Consider the following 20016-nt stretch of genomic DNA (forward strand, 5'->3'; position numbering starts at 1 on the left):
ACTCTGTCTTCCACTGCTTGTGTGGTCACAACTTGCAAATCATTTCTACACCTTTCCTCTCTTTCTTCTCCACCTATAGCTCATTGTGTCTCCTTAGCCCAGTATTTCCCAGCTCTTTCTCTTGCAGATGATATAACCCCTGCATGTCCTTTGCACCCTCCTCCCTGTTCCTGTCCTCTTAGCTGTGCTGTGCATGCTCTGATTTGGCATTGTCAGAATATGGCTGATGTAGAACAGGGCAAATTTCTCTGAGTAGGTCAGGGAGACCAAGCCCTGCACCAAGAGGAGAAGAGGTTCCTTTGGTGGAGAGTGTAGAAAAAATTCAACACTCATGCAAAGTTAGAGTGAAAAGGAAAGTTTATTAGAAAAAGGATTACACTCCACAGACAGAGTGTGGTCTTCTCTTAGAGGCAGAGAGTGAAAGGGACCTGGAAAGGCAGTGAGTAGGGAGCTGAGTGATCAGGGAATTCAGTTTATATGTCATTCTTTAGTTCCCATTTCCTTTGATGTGGACATACAGTGAGGAAGGGGAAGGGGAGTAGTCTGTAGTTTGAAAAGTTAAGAATATGTAGAGTGAAGGGCCTGCTGGCAGTTCCCAGCCTTTAATCCATAGGTTCCCCATGGTTTTAGCCATAGGGAATAACTGTCTGGTTCCTGTTTTCCCTTCACAGGTGCGGGGAATGGGTGTTAGCAATCCCAGTAAAAATCTTCCTTTGTTCTAAAGGAGTCCTCCTGGCCTGGCTGCAGGGTTGATCAGCATATTTCAGTCTCTGAATATACCTTGATTAACATTTTTAATTCTCTTGCCTCCTTCCTACATTACTCCCCCTCAGAGGTTTTATTCCTTTATTCTTAAGGAGGTGTTGAGGGATAAAGGTCTGTCTTCTTTAACTTCTTCAGCGCTGAGATAGGGCTGTAATCCCTGCCTACCAGGAATAAAAATCTCCGAAAGTCTATCCTAAGGACACTAGGGGCAGAAAACGTGAGGTTGTTTCAGCATGTAGAAGTGGTGGAAGCATTGAAGCCTAGAAGATATAAATTTAGCAAAAAGATTGAAAAGACAAAAGTCAAAATTAATAATAGAGGTAATTGACAATGAAGTTATTTTTTCATAGCAGTTCGTTAATTAAAGGTAAAGATATCTAGTGAAAGGAAATTGAATTATTTTGAAGAGAGCAGTGGCATAGACACTGGACTAATAGAATAATTATTCAAAAAAGCCCTTTGATTCCTTGGGACCTGTGTACTTACCTTGTTTCTGGAAAAACAGCTTAAGATCTTCCACAGGTTCACAGGTATAAACAGATTGCACCTCCCAGTTCATTTTCTGGTGGAACCTGTGGGTACTCATAAGAAACTGGTTTAATTCAAGACAAATGTACCCAGCTGTCGATTCCTTGTCATTTGACAGCAGTTGTGATACTTAACAAGACTTGGTAGGGCCCTTTCCATTTAGACTGAAGTTGGCTCTCTTGGAACCCTTCCTTTCAAGTTTTTAGTAAGCCATGATCTCTTGGTTGTATTAAACAGTGACTGAGTTTGAGAAGGGCTAGGTAGAATGTTATTACCATATTCCTGAAATGCCTTTTGGACTTGACCTAGAATAATATGAGACAAAATCTGTTGTATTTCTTCATTAAAATATAAGTCTGAAGTTAAGAAAGGACTTAGCCTCAGGGTGTCCTTGGGGGCTATCCAGACTCTTAGCAGTGCAATAAGCAAAGGAGTTACCAGCATTTCAGAGGTTTCTTAGCAACCCTTGCAAGATGGCATTTGAGTAAATCTATTTGCCAACCCTCCCCAGGGAATGATCCCTATGCTTTAACAAAGGAGGGGGATGGGATGGCTCCCTGCGTCATTGTGATTGCAAAGTTCACAAGCTCTGGTTACTTCTTTAGTGGTTTGAAATAATCTCTTTCCAATGAAGATGTGGGAGACTAGTTTATGTTAATGTTTAATAACCTTTCATTGTTCAGCTTTTGGGAGGAATAATTGCTCCTTGTCTGTGAACCATCCTGATGAGTCAAGAGTGAAGTTTCTCTGTTTTGCCCATGTGGCTTCATCAAAGGTATAACTAGGTATGCAGTTGGGGCTTGGGGTCTCTGGTATGAGGGCTGCTTGGATAGGGGGATTAGTTTTTGCTGCATTTTTGGCTCTTTTATCTGCTATATTGTTTCCCTCGATTATATCCGAATCCCCCTTTTGGTGCCCGCTACAGTGAATGACTGCTATTTCTGAGATTTGTTCACTGTTTCTAAGAGTTGTAAAATTTCAGCTTGGTGTTGGATAGGGGAGCTCCTTGAAGTAAGGAGGCCCTGTTCTTTTCAAACAGCAGCATGAAACACCATAAATCCATACTTTGAGTCAGTATAAATATTTAATCTGAGTCCCTTTCCCAGTTGTAATCCCCTAATTGGGGCTATAGGTTCTGCATTTTGAGCAGAGGTGTTAGCTGGTAGAGCATATGCCTCAATGATGTCTGAGAAGCTTACAATAGCATATCCAGCCTTCCTGAGCCCTTTATCTATAAAACTGCTTCCATCAGTGAACCACGTTAGCATCTGGATTGAGTAAGTGTTCATCTTTCAGATCACATCTGCTTGAATAAGTTTATTTGATAGTGTCAATACGGTGGTAGAGAGAGGTCTCTAAATCAGGAGCAGGCATCAGAGTGGTGGGATTTAGCATTTGACAGATGTTGAGAATGACATTTGGAGTATCTAATAATAGGGCATGATATTTTAATAGGTGCCCTCCAGTTAACCATTGATGGCCCTTAGTCTCTAATGTACTTTGTACTCAATGGGAATTTAACACCTCAAGATTCTGTCCTAAGTAAGTTTGGAAGCTTTTAGTAACAGGAAAGTTGCTGCTACAACTGTTAAGCAGCTTGGCCAACCTTAAATTGTTGGATCCAATTGTTTTGAAAAGTAGGCAATTGGTCTTATAATGTCCCCCAGCTTGAGTTAGCAGTCCTAAAGTCATCCCTTGTTTTTTGGCTATATAAAGAGTAAATGGCTTTTCTAAGTTTGGAAGGCCTAATGCAGGAGCTGTCCCCAACTTTTCTTTTAGGGTATTTAAAGTGGCTTCAAGTGACCCGTTCCAAAGAAGGAGTCTTTTATGGCTTCGTATCAGGATCTTTTATAGCTTCATATAAAGGCTTAGCTATTATCCTAAAATTGGGTATTCATATTCTACAAAACCCTGTTTCTTTGTCTGGGGAGATTTTATTGCTAATATAGCTTCTTTTCATTTATGATACAAAGCTCAGGCTCCCAGCGTTGAAACATACACTGCTAACTCAAGCTGGGGGACATTATAAGACCAATTGCCTACTTTTCAAAACAATTGGATCCAACAATTTAAGGTTGGCCAAGCTGCTTAACAGTTGTAGCAGCAACTTTCCTGTTACTAAAAGCTTCCAAACTTACTTAGGACAGAATCTTGAGGTGTTAAATTCCCATCGAGTACAAAGTACATTAGAGACTAAGGGCCATCAATGGTTAACTGGAGGGCACCTATTAAAATATCATGCCCTATTATTAGATACTCCAAATGTCATTCTCAAAATCTGTCCAGCTTTCTGGAGGGAAATTCGTGCCTTTTGCAGAGACATCTGGTATCCCTGTTTTTGTAAGAAATTTAAAACTGGGATAGTGTTAGCTTCACTACTTTCTTTTGTTGGGCTGGTTATTAGTACATCATCCACATATTGAATAAGAGAACATGTGTTAATTTTAACCTCCTGAGTTCCAGGGCCAGAGCATTCCCAAGCAAATGTGGGCTATCCCAGAAGCCTTGGGGTAGGACTGTCTAAGTATTGAGAGGTTTTATGTGTGGGGGGATCAGTCCAATCAAATGCAAATAAATATGGGCTATCAGAATATAGAGGGATGCAGAAAAAAAAATCTTTAAGATCTAAAACTGTAAACCAATGAGCATTGTCTGGAATATGATTCAGAAGGGTATAGGGATTGGGGACTACAACTTCATTTACTGCCCTTACATCTTGGACAAACCTGTATCCCCATTAGACTTTTTTATTGGTAGGATAGGGGTATTACAAGGTGACTGGCAAGGCTTTAGCAGTCCGTATTTTAAAATTTTTTCCATCACTGCCATATATCCCATTGTGCCTCAGTCTTGAGTGGATACTGTTTTTTATGTGGATAATTAGTATTAGGTTTTAGTTGTATTTTAATAGTAGTAACATTAACAGCTCTTCCATGGACTTATGTGACCCAAACTCTAGGATCAACCTGTGAGCTAATACTTAGAGGTATCGATTGTACAGGATCTTGTAAGTGAAATAAGAATCTGAAATATGAGCTAATAAATTTGTTTGTCGAGTGCCAAAGTGAGCAGTAGTATCCATCAGTTGCAGTAAATCATATCCTGATACAGCGATTGAACATGCCGACATAAGTAAAAATTAGTGGGTAAACACAAGGTCTCTTAGTAGGCAATTTATGGGTATTGGAAAACTTTTGACTTTGGGGCAGCCATCAACTCCAGTAATCAAATATGTTTGTGAGGACAATGGCCCAGAAAATTGAGTTAGAACAGAGTAAGTGACTTCTGTATCAAGTAAGAATTCCATATTCTCACCTGCCACATCAAGGGTCACCCGAGGCTCATAGGTGGAGATGGAGAGTTGTTCCAAACAGGAGTCAGTGTGGGCCTCGAGCTCTGTCAGTTGCTTCCTTTTTCTGCCTTTATTGGCTTGGGAATCCTTAGCTCTTGTCCTGCCGCCAGTGGCCCTCATGTTTGCACAGGGGGCAAGGCCCAGGGGGGTCCTCTTTGGTGTCATAGCTGAGTGCAGTCCTATCTCCAGTGCCATTCTAACCCACACTGGGTGCAGCAGTTATTATCATGACCCTTATGAGTGAGGAATACTGATTGTCCCTTGATGTTATAATTGGACACTATATATCCAAAGTAAGGGTTTTCTGATGTGGCAAGGGACTCATAACTTCAGCTATCATATGAGCCTTTTGTCTATTTCTTTGGGTCTTTTCCATTTCTTCTGCTCTATCCTGATTATTATAGATAGTAAAGGCTATGTCCAAAAGTTGGTTCATAGGCATCTGGGGCCCTAGAGAAGTCTTTTGTAATTTTCTCCTTATATCAGGAACTGACTGGAAGATAAAATGAGTCCCTGGTAACATCTGTCTACCTCATGATGTTAGATCTGCATTGGTATATTTCCTAAGGGCTTCTATTAGATGGCTTTGAAATAAGGCAGAGTTTTCCTCTCTCCCTTGAGTGACCTCTCTTATTTTGTCATAATTAATGGGCTTAATAATACATTTTTTCATTTCTTCTATGAGGCATGTTATGACATGGTTTCTGCATTCTAGGTCCTGACCCCACCCCCACCCCCCCCGGGAATTCCAGTGAGAGCCCTGGTCTGGGACTGCATTTCCTCTTACTCGGTAGACATCGTGACCCTCACTGTGTGCAGCAATGCTGTCAGCATGACCCCTAGCTGCTCCAGTAATTCTGTTTCTCTTCTACAGTACAACATATGTCTAAGAAAATGTTTAAATCTTGCCAGATTGTCATAAGTTATAGTAAGTTTTTCAAATTCATCAGTAAATTTGATAAGATTTTTAGAGATTCTACCCATTTTTCTTTGCATGGAACTAAGTCTGGCATAGAAAATGGAACATGTACTCTTGTTACTCTCCCATCAGCATTTATGACTTCCCTGAGGGGGCTTAGCTTATCATGGGTAGACTGATATGGGGAATCACTTCAGGTTGTGGTAGCAGGAGTTTATTCAGGGAGTGGTGGAATAGATGGAGTCTCTGAAGAACTCTATCCCTGCACCCCTAGAGTGCGAGGATGAAATAGGAGTAGTTGATTCCTGGTTTGGGGGTTTCTAAGGAGATCCTATTATTGGGTCATCTAAAATGTCTGGATCTGGAAGGCCTCCCTGTGATTTAGTCTTAATATGGGCCAAACACGTTCTACCACTGTCTTGGAGGTCTGGGTCTTGGTAAAGAAGTCTAAAAGCCTATACATAGGGGATTTATTCCTGCTTTTCCTGTTTCCTACAAAGAAGATCTAATAGGAGAAGAGTATTGTAGTTTAGCAACCATTTACAGGCCAAACTTCTTGATCCCCCTCCCATCATTACTTTGAAAGAAAGTAAGGCCCCTTTGGGTCCTTGCTGCAAGCCACATATTTTGCTGACAGCTTGTCTGTGGGGCTGTAGGAATTGAACCGGGGCACCCTGGGTAGAAGCACTGAACCTTAACCCTTAAATACCAGGGAACACACTTGGCTGACACTCCCGAACAACTGGTACCAAGGACTACACATCCCACAGGGGGTTGCCTACCATCCGTGGAAGACAGGTAATGGAGGCAATCACACTCAGATCGTGTGAACTCTGACAACTCACCCATGAGAGGGTGTCAGCCACCCTGGGAGATTCTGGGTATGGAAGACAAGAGAAGCCCTCTTCTCAGAGGCTCAGTGGAGTGCTGAGTTTGTAGGAGGAAAATAATTTCACTTATGTGTAGAATGAGGTCTCCAAGTTTCCACTTGGAGAGCTTGATCTGTCTTTCCTGAAGTCAGATTCACAAATAAGATATTCAAAAGGCAATTGGCTGGCAGAGAGACAGAGAGACAGAGAGAGACAGAGAGGTAGAGAGACAAAGACAGAAACAGAGAGGGAGAGAGAGACAGAGAGAGAGAGAGAGAGAGAGAGAGAGAGAGAGAGAGAGAGAGAGAGAAAGAGAGAGAGAGAGAGGAGAATGAGACAGAGAATGTAGGTCAGGATGAGAGGAGATTTGGCTGGGATTCTCCCAAAGGAGTTTTTCTTAAGAGATGGTTGTGGAGGCTATACTTTGGCTAAACAGGGAAAATATGGATACAAGTGAGTCTCAGGGACCAGAGGCTGATTGGAGAGTGCCTCACGCTGTGTCTCAGATATACTCTCCTTCTACTCTTTCATTTCTGTCTGTTTCCTCTCATTGGCCAAACTCATCTGCTAGCCAGGGAACACGGAAGTCACAATAATGCCATCTAGGGATGTCAGATTCCTGGGACACAGAGCACTAGGGAGAAAGGAATAGGATATATCTAGGTGGACAAACTGAGAATAAATAATACAATCCACCATTATTTTCACAGTCAGCACCCATTGTTGCTTTGCTCAGATGAAGAAAAGCTCTGCCCAACACAGGGTAACATAATCTTGTCAGCTACTTTCTCACCATAGATGAAACCCATTTGATCATATTCCTACCTGGAACCCAAATTATAACCTTACTCATCACAAGAAAAATTTCCACATATTGTTATAGAATGGATGAGGAAAATGTCATATTACCTCTCTTTTACCAACACTTTTCCTGCAGCTTTAAATGTTGGAACTTCACTTAGTGGGAACTTCACTCAGTCATTGACAGAGGATCTGAATCCTTGAGGTGATGCCATTCCTGAGTTGCATCTGCTTACCACTGAGCATTAGAACTGCACATGGGAGTGCCAGGAGGGACCTAGTGAATCCCTTCAGTTCCAGATGTGATCTTCTTTCCCCCACCATGAAGCAGCAGCCCAAATTTCCCTTGGTGAATTCCCTTAAATTATTCACCTATTCATTATGGTGACCCCCTTCTCAGCTATCAGTTTTGTTACACAAGGGTCTGAAATGGGCAGGGGACAATGGGTCGATATCAGTTTCCAATATAATAAAACCATAGTTATGTTCCATGGGAGAGACATTCTTTGAGTACTTTAACTTCCAACCTGTCCCAACCCCAAACCCACCTTTGTGGGGAAGGAAGGGGAAAAAATCTGTAAAAGGTTTTCCTTTGGGGTAGAAGAGTGGGAGGAGTCACTTTCTACCTTATCCTGGTCTGGGGGATGGCACCATATGTTGCTTGAGGGTCCAGAGCTTGATCTGCATCCTCTAGGACAGCTCTGCTGTCTCACAGGTTTCTCCCTCCCACATAATGCTGTAACTGAGTATTCAACATGCCATTCTAACATGGTATGAGACCAGATGCTTCTGGATGATGGTAAGACTGGTGGATTACTAGCTCATATGCAAATTCAGTTGCTATAATAGAGTTACTAAACAAAAGCAATGTTTTAGGGAAACTATGGTGTTGGGAAAAGTTGTTCATGATTTCGAGAACTGTGCCTCTTACAGATGAATAAGAATGAGGAAGCAAAGTCTATATCCTGAATATATGTCTACCTTTTTGTGAAAAACCTAAACAGCTCTCCGTGAATTAGTGCTAGACACACAATGCATGTTTATTAAGAACTTAAGGAGTTACTAACAGTCCTCATTTTCAGAACTTTAGAAACGCAATTCTTTAGAAAAATGAGTAGAGATGAGCCAGTCTTCATAGTCTTCTGAAACAAATGATTTCTAATGTTTTATGATGCCAGTGGCTCTCTGAACAGCTGAATGATGTATCAATTTTGGCACCATTGCACAAGATACAAAGTGATAGTCACAGCATGTTCTGATCACCTCCTATTTACCCTCTTGGTGAAGGAGGAGTTCCTTACTCTAAATAGTATGACGTGCCTGAACATATGACAACCAGTACTAAATACATGAGATTGGTAGCAGTTTATTAGCCACATATGCTCACAGCCCAGGGAAGAAGAATGTGGCACATCATGCAGGATCACACAGGAGTTGCAGTCAGAAGCAGAGTGAATCAGCAGGAGCTGGGGGAGGTAGGTTTCATAGTAACAAGAATATAGATTACCCCTTCATTTATATAGGAGAATGTCATTAGTTTGTTTGAATAATTCCAGTTGGGACCAAATTGAATGCGGCTGGTCTGGCTGATATGGGGACTATCCGGCTGTGGAATTTTTTCCATTGGTTAGGGAGCATATCTGGTAAAAGCAGGGGAAATCATGGCTAGGCTTTTGGGACCCTGTGAGGCTCAAAGATGTCAAGGCAGCACATGAAATTGCTGAGGAGAGATAGAACTGAAGAGAAGAGTGAGTTAAAGAACTCTGAGGAAGGCTGATATTTTAAGGGTGCACTCAGCAATCAATGGTGATAAGGCAGTCAGGAAGAATGAGAGATGGGTGTAGAAGCTAAGATACACTGGAACATGGCTTAGTTTTTTGGCGTACCTACAGTGCAAGGAATTTTAGAACTCTTGGTGCTAGTTCTATCATCTCTCTAGCTCTCACAAGGTATTCTCCAAAACCTATAAAGCATTTTCCTTTTTGCTCTCACATTTCTGCCATGCAATATCTGTTGGAGATAAACTAATGCCTCGGGATCCCACACAGGTGTAGGTATTCAGAACTTGTTCTTCAGAACTCACCTGAACATACAAAATCCACAACTATGTTCACTAGCTTTCCTCTTACAGCTCCAGATATGTCTTACTTTCTTTTACAAAACTAGGTTAAAGAGTATTTCTACATAATGTCTAAAAATGTTGATTCTGAGAAACAGTAGAACAACTTGTAGTAAAAATAGAATTCTAAGACTGTAGATTTTAGTTCTCAGCTTGAAATTAGATTATCTAAATTCGCGAACATTTATTAAAACCATTTGTAACTTTGTGTCCATTTATTAATTCATGTGATAAAGCTAATAGTTGTCATCATCCACAGACCCGGGAGTACTTAGGGCTGGTTTACCCTGCCACCCTAACTCCCCCAGAATACTTTAATTGACAATGGGAGGCTCCTGGTCTGAATGGAGAAGGGCAAAGTCTGGGAAAGAGACATTACAGGAGGCCAAGGTGTGTTAAACTCCCTAAAGACAGTAGTAGAACCTATGGGCAAGAGCAGAAAGGAAACTGTGTGAGATTTGGGGAGTACTTCTTGCATATGTTCTCAACACAGTTTCAACAAGTATAAATAAAAACATGGGCAGGTTGCATGCTTCTTTATAAAGATGACAAGAACCAGAGGCAAGAGTTTATGCAAAAGCCAGAATAGCAGAGCTAAACACTGAGGGATGAGGGATAATATTCATGGCCATGGAGAATTTAGGCCAGACAAAAAAAAAATGGTTCAGATGAGGCATACCTGTCCTCTATTTTATACTCAGTAACTTCCCTAAGATCATAGGGAATACCTCGTTTAAATTTAGTAGGATCTCCAGGTATTATTGCAATTTGAGTCCAGTGTTGATTAAGACCATGAAGGTTTGCCAATTTGTATATTACACTAATGTGAAAATTAATTCAGTGCTATCTTGTAGACATACAAAACCAAACCAGTACCCTTTTATCTCTTCATTTTTTTTCCCCCCACTGGGTATACTTTAGGAGGTTCTCTTTACCTTGCTAAGGTAAGCGAAGTCATCCAGGCCAAAGATAAATCGCTGTTGGTATTTCTTACCAGTTATACACCCCTATTGACCCAGAGGACCCAAATAATAAAACCTTGCTTTTGTCAGTCAGTCAGCCCCAGACATTAGGAAAAAGAAGTAACAAAGGATAGGAGGTTTAAGGACAAGAATTTAACTGAGCTAGTTGAGGTAGGCCTGTGCATCTTCAACAACTGGGATGAAGTTAATATCACCCAGACTAAGAAAATGACTAAAGTCCTACTTACAACAATAAGCCCCACATTCAGTTCCTGAAAACTATTGCTCTCAACCCGCCCACCCTGCTACTGTTGTGGCGCAATCAAATCTAAGACCTATGGAGCCAATTAAAATTAATTACGAGCCTTTATTAGCCAGCTGGCGACTGATTCTCCCCACTAGAGAATCAGCCCCAAGCTTCCAGAGGAGCCAGATTATAAAGCCTAAACCCACATTTTGGTGGGCCTTGATTACGCAAGCAAGCAGATTACAGAAGCAGATGTTGGTGGTTAGCATCTAACACAAAGAAATATGGTTTCTGATGGACAGCTTTGTTACCTATACTCTGGCGGCAATATTGTTTTATTTTTCTTCTTGGGAGCCTCGGGAGCTATTTTCTCCTAGGCAGCTGGCGCCTGGAGATATCACTCTCTGCCCTACCCTTGGGACTAACTTACTGAGAAACCAATATCAATAACCCATAACAACATATTTTCCAAAGTGGTCACAGCTGGAATAAAGAGGGGAGATGTGAACAAGGAAGATGTTATTGAGATGTACTTTTACACTCTTACACTACCAGATGACGACCCCAAGCAGCCCATCGGGATCCTAGAAAACGTCACCTGCACCCAACCGGACCTGACAGACGACCCCTGGCCAAATCCAGAGGCCACTCTTTTCACAGATGAAAGCAGTTTAATCACAGAAGGAATCAGGTATGCTGGGGTGGCTATAGTGTCTAATGAGACTGTTATTTAGGCACAGGCTCTGAGCCATGGAACCTCAGCACAATGGGCCAAACTAATAGCAGTGACCCAGGCCTTGCGGTGGAGAAGGAAAAGACTGTGAACATTTATACAGACCACAGGTATGCCTTTGCCACTGTCCATGTACATGGGGCCCTATATAAGGAACAAGGCCTCCTGACTTCAGGAAAAAAGAAATTAAAAACAAGGAGGAAATGTTAGCCCTGCTTGAAGCTATCTGGCTGCCAAAGAAAGTAGTGAAGAACCAAAGTGACTCCATCTTAGGTATAAGACTCCATCTTAAGCACAGGCCAGTTCCCAGAAAAGCTGCAGATAGCAAGACGATCACCCCACCCTAGACTCAGCCAATCAGAGCAACTATGGAAAGTAACTCTCCAAATTCCCCGCCTTGTTCCTTGGCGCCATCACCCAGCCAATCCTGCTGAGCGACAAGCTCGTTGTACCAATCCTGTAACGCCAAGACATCACTCCCCATGCTTACGATTTTTCCCTTCAAATACCCCTGAAGCCCCATGTTCGGGACCGCCTCCTACTCACTTCTGCGTCAGTGTGCGGACTGCGGTCCGGACTCGAGTCTGAAATAAACTCCCTCTTGCTCTTGCATCGGTGTTGGCTTCTTGGTGGTTCGTGGAGATACGAGTCGGGGCAGAACAGTAGCAATCATTCATTGCCCAGGGCACCAGAACTCGGGCTCTGAGGTAGAACAGGGCAACTCCTTTGCTGATCAGACAGCAAAGCAGGCTGCCCAAAATCCAGTGGGGCCAACTGACATTCTGCCGGCCCCACCACCCAGGGTGCTAACGGACACTCCTACTTATACTCCAGGGGAAGTTGAACTATGCAACAAGCTGGGAGGAAAAAAGGAATCTGCTGGGTGGGTTAGGCTCCCTAACGGCTGCATTGTGGTACCTGAGGCCTTGAGCCGAGACCTCATAACCCAGGTTCACCAGAGCACTCACTTGGAAGGGACCAAATTGATTGAACTGTTGAAAAGAGACTATTACATTCCGGGGCTGCAATGAATGGCCAAGCAGGTATCAGCCCGGTGCCACATATGCGCACAAGTGAATCCAGAACCCTCCAAGGGAGTACAACAAGGGACGAGACTTCATGGATAGGCACTGGGGGAACATTGGGAGTTGGATTTCACTGAGGTCAGCCCAGGTACCTTCTGATTCAACTACTTGCTTGCGTTCATTGACATCTCTTCAGGATAGACTGAAGCCTTTCCCGCCAAGCAGGAGATAGCTCAGGTAGTAGCAAAGAAATTAGTCTCAGAAATAGTGCCTCGATTTGGCCTGCCCATATCACTGGGATCCGACAATGACCTGGCGTTCATCCGCCTGACCAGTCAATCTTCAGCCAGGGTTCTAGGAATTAATTGGAAGTTATATTGCATTTACAAGCCTCAGCTCAGGACAGGTAGAGAGGATAAATAGGACCCTGAAAGAAACTTTAACCAAGTTTGAATTAGAAACTAGCAAAAACTGGTCCTTACAGGTTCTCAATCTAGTGCGGCGAAAAACTTACCAGTTAGTTTCCGCAACCAGAGTACCAACTCAGTCTCTCACCCAGCCACAACCTACCTCGCCTGAGCCTCGCTGAGAAAGACCCTTCCCGGTTTTAAATGTTTTTTTTTTTAATGTAAATATTTAGATGAAGTTTTTGTTTTGATATATTCATTTACTGCATCAACCATAGTTTCAGAATTTACCTTTTGAACAGCTTAGTTTCAGAATCTGTAAAATGAACTAAGAATCTTGTGTATTAATTCATACATGTAAGACTAATATGTTCATAAAGCATAGATCTTGCTTTAATTGTATAGCTTTAGGTGAAACTTGCTGTTTTTATGCTAACAATTCAGGCATTATTAGAGATAGCCTAGCTTTAGTCAGACAACGGCTCAGTGACAGAGAAGAACAACACAGGAGGACAGGATCTTGATATGAGAACATGTTTAACTGGCCCCTGTGGTTGACTACTCTGCTTTCCTCTATTTCAGGATCCCTAATATTAGCATTTCTAGGGTTATTTTGACCTTGTATTATTAATTGGTTAACTATGTATGTCAAAAAAAGGGTAGAGGCAGTGAAACTCATGGTTCTCAGAACTCACTACCCACCACTCCAGGTTAACGAATCAATGATTTGAATTCCCCTGAAAACCAGTGGGGAATGTTAAAGGGTGGAAAATTTTCAAATGGCCAACTTCTGCTTCTGTAATCTGCTTGTTTAACCAGGGTATGGTTCTAGGAAAAGTCCTGTGCAAAGATATGCTAATGGCCAACTTCTGCTTCTGTAAACCAGTTTGCTTGTTTGATGTGGTTTTAGGCTTTATAAGCTACCTCCTCTGGAAGCTCTGGGCTGATCTCCTCTAACCCTGCTTAGTAGAGAGTCAGTCGCCAGCTGGCTCATAAAGGCTCACAATTCATCTCAATTGGCTCCGTGGGTCATAGATTTGATTGCACCACAACACTATGGTCTGTGCGAGTAGCCTTGAGCACTGCACTTTAACTACCTGGGATTCCAGTAGCCAGGTTGGTTCCAAACGACATTCTAACAGGATGCCCAAGCTGCGGTCAGACCATGCACTAGACCTTTCACCCCTGGCATGCCTCACCTAATTAACCCCATAGGCCAGTAGCCCCCAACCCACCCAAGCATCTTGATATCAGAAAATCTTATACATGTTATTTTACGTTTCAACTACTCTTCCATGAGTGCTTATCCAGGCACTGTTTGCATGGTACACATTATCTTCCTAACACCTCTGCATTTCCCCAGCAAGGAAGGGGTTATCCCCATATTGCAGTAGGAAACCTGGGTTTAGAAAAATTGAGTTTCTTGCCCAGCCAGAATTCAAACCCAGACTAATCAAGATCCAGAGCCCTTTTTCTATTTACTGTTAGACAACACCGTCTCCCTTGGAGAGAAGAACATTATTTTACTCGTCTTGATCCACAGATGTCACTTTTGCTGCTGACCTATGAAGCTCACATTGAGCCATGCTACCACCTCTACAGGTCAGATACAAATTTCTGATGCCTGGATGGACAGAAAGACCTGTGTGCGACTGGCCAGAAATCAAGGTTTCCAAGAGTTTCAGCCAGTTCAATTTATCCATTGTTCAGTTGGCACACATTTATATTTTATATTTCATAGAGGATTTGTTCTTTTTAGGATTTTTTTGTTTCAATGCTGAATTCACTAGATAATGTTAATATTAACAATAATACCCAAGCCCAGTATATTTCCTGAAAATGGATGGATGCCGCAGAGTGTTTCAAGCACAAATAGCAGATGTGTGAAATTCCCAGGTTGAAACCAAAAGATATTTACTTGGCTTTCACCAGGACTAGCAAGCATGGTAAGAACCATGAAAGTAGCTGGCTCAGTGTCAGAGGAAGGAGAATTTATTGCCGGCAGAGTGCAATTACCAAAGCATGAGCTCCCCTTAGTTAGATTTCTTACACACTTTGTTTGGAGGTGGCATTATAATACCGTTGACCAAGGCAAATTAAGTTTCTGACCGACTCAGTGAAATTTTCTCTACCTTTAGCCAGGCAGTATTGTCCTATAAAAGTATGTTTTAAAACATATTGACTATCATCAGATGTTCATGGGGCCATTATATTTGGCATTATCTTGGTGGGAACTAGTTCTGTAGCTTCCCACAGCTACCTATTCCCCATCGGAGTCCCCTCATATACACAGCAGGAAGTGATATTCAGGGAGTGAGCTATTACTTAAGCTAACCTTCCTTTGTTCTATAGGTGTCCTCCTGGCCTGGCCGCAGAGCTGATCAGCATATTGCATTCTCCGAATGCAACCCAACCAACACCTCAATTTTCCTGCCTCCTCCCTACATTATTCTCCTTCAGAGATTTTTATTCCCTTAATCTTAAAGGAATGTTGATGGAGGAAGGTCTGTCTTCTGTAATTTCTTCAAAATTGAGATAGGGCTGAAGTCCTGACCTACTGGGAATAAAAATCTCGGAAAGCCAATTCTAAGGGCCCTGGAGGCAGACAATGTGAGGTTGTTCGAGCATATAGAAGTGATAGGAAGCCTTGCAACCTAGAAGATATAAACTTAGCAAAAAGATAGAAAAGACAAGTCAAAATTAATATTAGAGGTAATTTACAATGAAGTTACTCTTTCATGGCAGTTTGTTAATTCAAGGTACACAAAAGTTCCCTGATTCTCTGGAACATGTGGACTTATCTAGTTTCCAGAACAAGAGTTTAAGATCTTCTATGGGTTCACAGGAATAGGTTGCACTTTCGGGTTTATTTTCTGGAGGAACCTGTGAGGACTCATAAGAAACTAGTTTAATTTGAGTTAAATGTAACTAGCTGTTGATTCTTTGTAATTTGACAGCAGTTGGGAACTTAACAAAACCTGGGCCTTTCTGTTTGCCTTGAGGGCTGATTTTAAACAAATTGCAGGGAGGTAGTTGCTCTGCTATTAGGAAACCCTGACATACAGACAGGTTGTCTATGAATGGTTTAGACTTAAGTTCTCTACAAATGTGCTCTGTGAGGTGGGTGATCGGCCGGAGGAGACGAAAATGAGGGTGAGATTCAGCCAAAGCGAAGTATAAAACAGGCTTTATTAGGGTCTACAGGCGAGATTCGCTGGTCCAGCAAAGGGGCCAAGGAAGTCGCGCGTGCCTGGGGTATAGGCCCAGTTTTTAAAGGTTTTGGCGCAGGATGTCAGTGGGGTTACAGGGTGGGGACTTTTCTGTTTGGCTGATCTTGCCGCCTGGGAAGTCCCTGCTGTAACTTTGGTCGTGAGCCGTCGGCCATCTGAGGTATTGAGCCACCTTCCCGCTGGCGTAATGGCGCCCATGAGCAACCGAACAGTGGGCAAGGGGGCTGCCCCCATTTTCCATTTTTTGGCTGTGTCCCAGTTTTCTAGATGAGGTACTTTCCACATTGGACCTTGGTCCTGATGTATGGCAGAGAACTTCGTTGCTAGTCCCAGTTTCACAATGGGAAAAGTAAATTACATTAGGCTGACTATTCCTGTCACTGCGCAGGTAGCATTGGAGAGAGGCCTACGGGATAGGTCAGGACAGAGTAGGTAGCCCTAGTATCTAGTAAAAATTCAGTTTTTCCTTCATGCCATGTCAAGGGTGACCTGAGGCTCCACTGTTGTGATCGTGGTGGATTTTTCTAGGACAGGAGCTTGTAAGCACTTGGGCCTCCATTGTTGGAGGAGAGAGCAGCCCATCCATGAGAGGTTTGCCATGTGGGGCGAGGGCTTATGAGGTCTACCCCTCCCTGGCTTCCCACTCACCCTTCCAGTGCCCTTCCTTCTGCAGTTTGTACATTGATAATGCCTCAGTCCTGACAATGCCACTCATGGCCAATGAAGATCGAGGCCCTCCAGGCCTACAAGGTTTTTATTGCCTAGGGTCACTTCGAGATGGTCCCTGTATTATGGCAGCTAAAATTTGTACCATTGTTGTACTCTTCTTCTTTCTCTGCCCAGTCCAAGTTATTAGACACCTTAAAGACCTCTGATACCCAGGCAGCCTGGGGGGTTGGGGTCTAGGCCCTAACTTTTGGAGCTTCCTTTGAATATTGGGCACAGATCAAGTTGTAAAATGTATAGCTAGGAATGTCTTGCCCTCAGACTTTGGGCTAATGTTAGTATATTCTCTAAAAGCCTCAGAAAATTGGTTAAGGCAATATAAAACACAGAAATTATTTTGATGAAGTTTAGAATTCTTGTTTTCTACTCAGAAAATTTTTCCATAACATTAGTAGCAGACCAATAGTTTAAGAAACATTAAAACACAATTTTAATTTTGCATTAGCTTAATTTTGGCATTTAAATTTCCAATCTTGTTTAGCTTAATCACATAAAATTTCTTCTCAGGATTTTTCTTCAGAACCTTCTAGTACTTTCCTCATTCCTTCAGTTTGCCTTTTCTTACTTATCAGAAATAAGTAACTTTAAGACAAAACCTTTCCTTTAATTTCCTTCAAAATAAATCTCCATACTTTATACCTTCTGTTACCAAAAACATACATTTTTCTTTCCATTATAATTAGAATTCTTAACTCAACCACCATATTACATATAACATCTACAAATACAGATCAGATGTTATGCACATACTCATATTTCCCCCATCATCAGTATTTGTAACTTCCCTGGTGGTGCTTATCTAGTTTCCTCAGGGAGCAATGAAATAGATGAAATCCCCAGAGAACTCATACCCCCTCAGAGTCCGAGGGTGAAGGGTGAAGGGGATGGAGAAAACTCCTGATTATTTTGAGGTCTCAGAGAAGGTGCTTTTATCATTGGGCCATCTATTAAGTCTAGGTCTTGGTAAAGAAGAATAGAAACTTATAAGTAGGGGACTTCTCCCTATTTTTGTTCCTTGATGTGCAAGGAGGCTGGAGGCCCAATCTGGAGGATAGAATTATAGTTTAGTGAACTGTTTACAGTCCAAACTCTTTGATCCCTCTCCTATCATTAGTTCTCCTATTGTTAGTTTGGAAGGAGGAAGGTCCAATATGGGTCCTCACTGCCCCTGTATTTCACTGGCAGCTGGGCCTATGGCTGCGGTTCCTGCTTTCCTTCCCTGCATAGTACAAGCTGGGAAGTGCTCCTCTTGCTGGTGAGAAAGGAGGAAAGAATAATCCTCCCTAACTGGGAGTTGAACCCGGGCTGCAACCATGAGAGTGCTGAATCCTAAGCACTAGACCACAACCCTAGCTGTGGCTGAACCCGAAAATATGTTACTTACCTCGAGAGGATTGTGCCTGCGCCCTGTGGCACGGTGCTGGTGAGTCTGGAAAGGAGGGAAGGGGGACGGCAGGTGACAGCATGGGTCTGGGAGTTCTCTCCAAGGTATTAGTGAGTGCCCATTTGATTTTATTTTTTCAAAGGCCTTCTGTTGTGTAGATTCCTAGAGTAGGGGCTCCTGTTCTCCCCACTTTGTGTAAGGCCCTGGTCTTTGTCTTCCTCACTCCCCCTTCCCAGGAGACCCTGACCTGTGTCTTCTAACTGAAGACTAGGAGCTCCCTCTACCGGACATCCAATACCAAAAGAGGGCCAGTTTATCTCACGAAAGGTATGGAGTTTCTGTGGGGTGAGTTTAACTCCATAACCTTCTTGAAATTTTTGACCATCATGGCCAGGGGAGTAGGCTTTCTCTGTGTACCCCCCATGCCTCCCACAGCAGACAACAATCATGCAACATGGAAGGTTGGAGGATAAGGTCGGGGAAACTTTGGAGAGAACGTCACTCGCTTCGCCTGTATCTGGCCGCTTCCATCACGGGAATCTTCCAGGCTCCTTTTAGCAACTGGTGAGCCATTATAACACCTGACCTGGATCACTGGATCACGAAGATCCAGTGACACCACTCTAGCCATATAGGATTCATCACAGAACCACAGAGAGGGGCTCAACTCTTGCTTCATGGCAACGCTAAGTCTCAGTCACTCAGCATTCACTCTCTTTCATACAACCTCCCATCATTCCTTAACCTGTCCTGTGGAGAGTAAGCAATCGCTCCTTTTAACCTGTGGAAGACTCTTGAATACTCTCTGGAGGGGGATCGGGATTTCCTTTTGCCCAGTATTACCCAAACACATTCCATCCTCTGCTCTGTGTACCTGTGAGGTCACAGTTTCCCCTGACAAGGGTAGAGTACTCGGGTGACCTTGGAAGATGACCAGTCTCCCGTTTTGCCTTATGAGGCAGTACCTGAGCTAGCTACCCTTTGCCATATTTTTCCTTACCGAGACCCTAATGCATCCTAGTTTTCTCATTCCTCTGTTGTCTGATTCTTGCAGGGACTGGCAGATGGGGTTTCCCCTTCCATCCTGTGAGGCATCTACATGGGGTAATCCCTGGTGCACACTCAGCCAGTGTGTCTGCAGGGAGGGTTGGGGTTTTCCCAGTTGGATACCCGAAATCCACCAAATGTGGATGCCATTCCTCCACGCTTCCCAGCCAATGCACCAGAAATCTGTTGCAGGAAGCAACACCCGACGGAGGAAATTGGATGCTCAGACAACTTTGTTAGAGTAAGCAGATTTTATTGCCGGCGGAATGTATGGGGCTTAACAGCACCAAAGCACAAGCTTCCCTTGGTTAGAGTTCTTATAGCTTATATACCTCTGCAGTGTCCATGCAAGGGGGATGATTCCTTTGTCTGAGGTCCTACATGCACCTCCTGACTCAGGATGGGGAGAGGGAGTTTCAGGTGGGGGCTGCAAGGGGGAAGGAATTCCAAGACCACCAGTCCTATCTATTTACAGATCGTTTTTCTTGAAGGTGTGACAAGAGTTTCCAGAAGGCCGTTCAGACATCTACAAGGATGTAGTTAATCTATAACCAGCTGAGTCAGTCGTTTTTGTAGGCCCTTCCCTTTGCATTTCTCAGATGCCTCTCCTCTTATCAGAGCCAGCCTCTGGTGTCTGCAACAAACAAATAGATGGAGCAATGCTGAGACCATGTCATGAAAGTTACACATAGGAACTGTGGGCTGCTGGCCAGGCAAGTCTTAGCAGAGTCTAAAGCACCTAAGTGATAAGCTCATGAGCAGGAAGGAAGCAGAACTTTCTAGTCAAAATAGAATATGTCAAAATAGCAGAGGTGCTTTTTGGAACAAGGCCAATTAAGATCCAAGGAACTTTATTCATTTAGAGAGGGAAATTAACATACTATAAATGTCAGCTACTTAAA

General features: G+C 43.0%; 1 protein-coding gene across 13 annotated transcripts in view; it reads left to right on the plus strand.

Annotated features, from left to right (window-relative positions):
* TTC36 (tetratricopeptide repeat domain 36) overlaps window positions 1-20016 on the plus strand; it is a 146436-nt gene that overhangs the window by 104099 nt on the left and 22321 nt on the right. For 5 of the 13 annotated variants that reach the window (XM_036220616.1, XM_036220621.1, XM_036220617.1 and 2 more), the window contains 4 exons: window positions 11118-11253; window positions 17869-18394; window positions 18503-18631; window positions 19122-19355. The exons of 1 other annotated variant lie outside the window; for it this stretch is intronic. In XM_036220616.1, the coding sequence (XP_036076509.1) occupies window positions 18522-18631; window positions 19122-19355 (344 nt within the window). In that variant the 5' untranslated portion in view covers window positions 11118-11253; window positions 17869-18394; window positions 18503-18521. Of the gene's footprint in view, window positions 1-577; window positions 11254-17868; window positions 18395-18502; window positions 18632-19121; window positions 19356-20016 lie in introns of those variants that run through there. 7 more of the 13 variants (XM_036220619.1, XM_036220620.1, XM_036220615.1 and 4 more) reach the window with 6 other exon arrangements.

Source organism: Rousettus aegyptiacus, unplaced genomic scaffold (assembly GCF_014176215.1).
Source record: "Rousettus aegyptiacus isolate mRouAeg1 unplaced genomic scaffold, mRouAeg1.p scaffold_m13_p_5, whole genome shotgun sequence".
Classification (NCBI taxonomy): domain Eukaryota; kingdom Metazoa; phylum Chordata; class Mammalia; order Chiroptera; family Pteropodidae; genus Rousettus; species Rousettus aegyptiacus.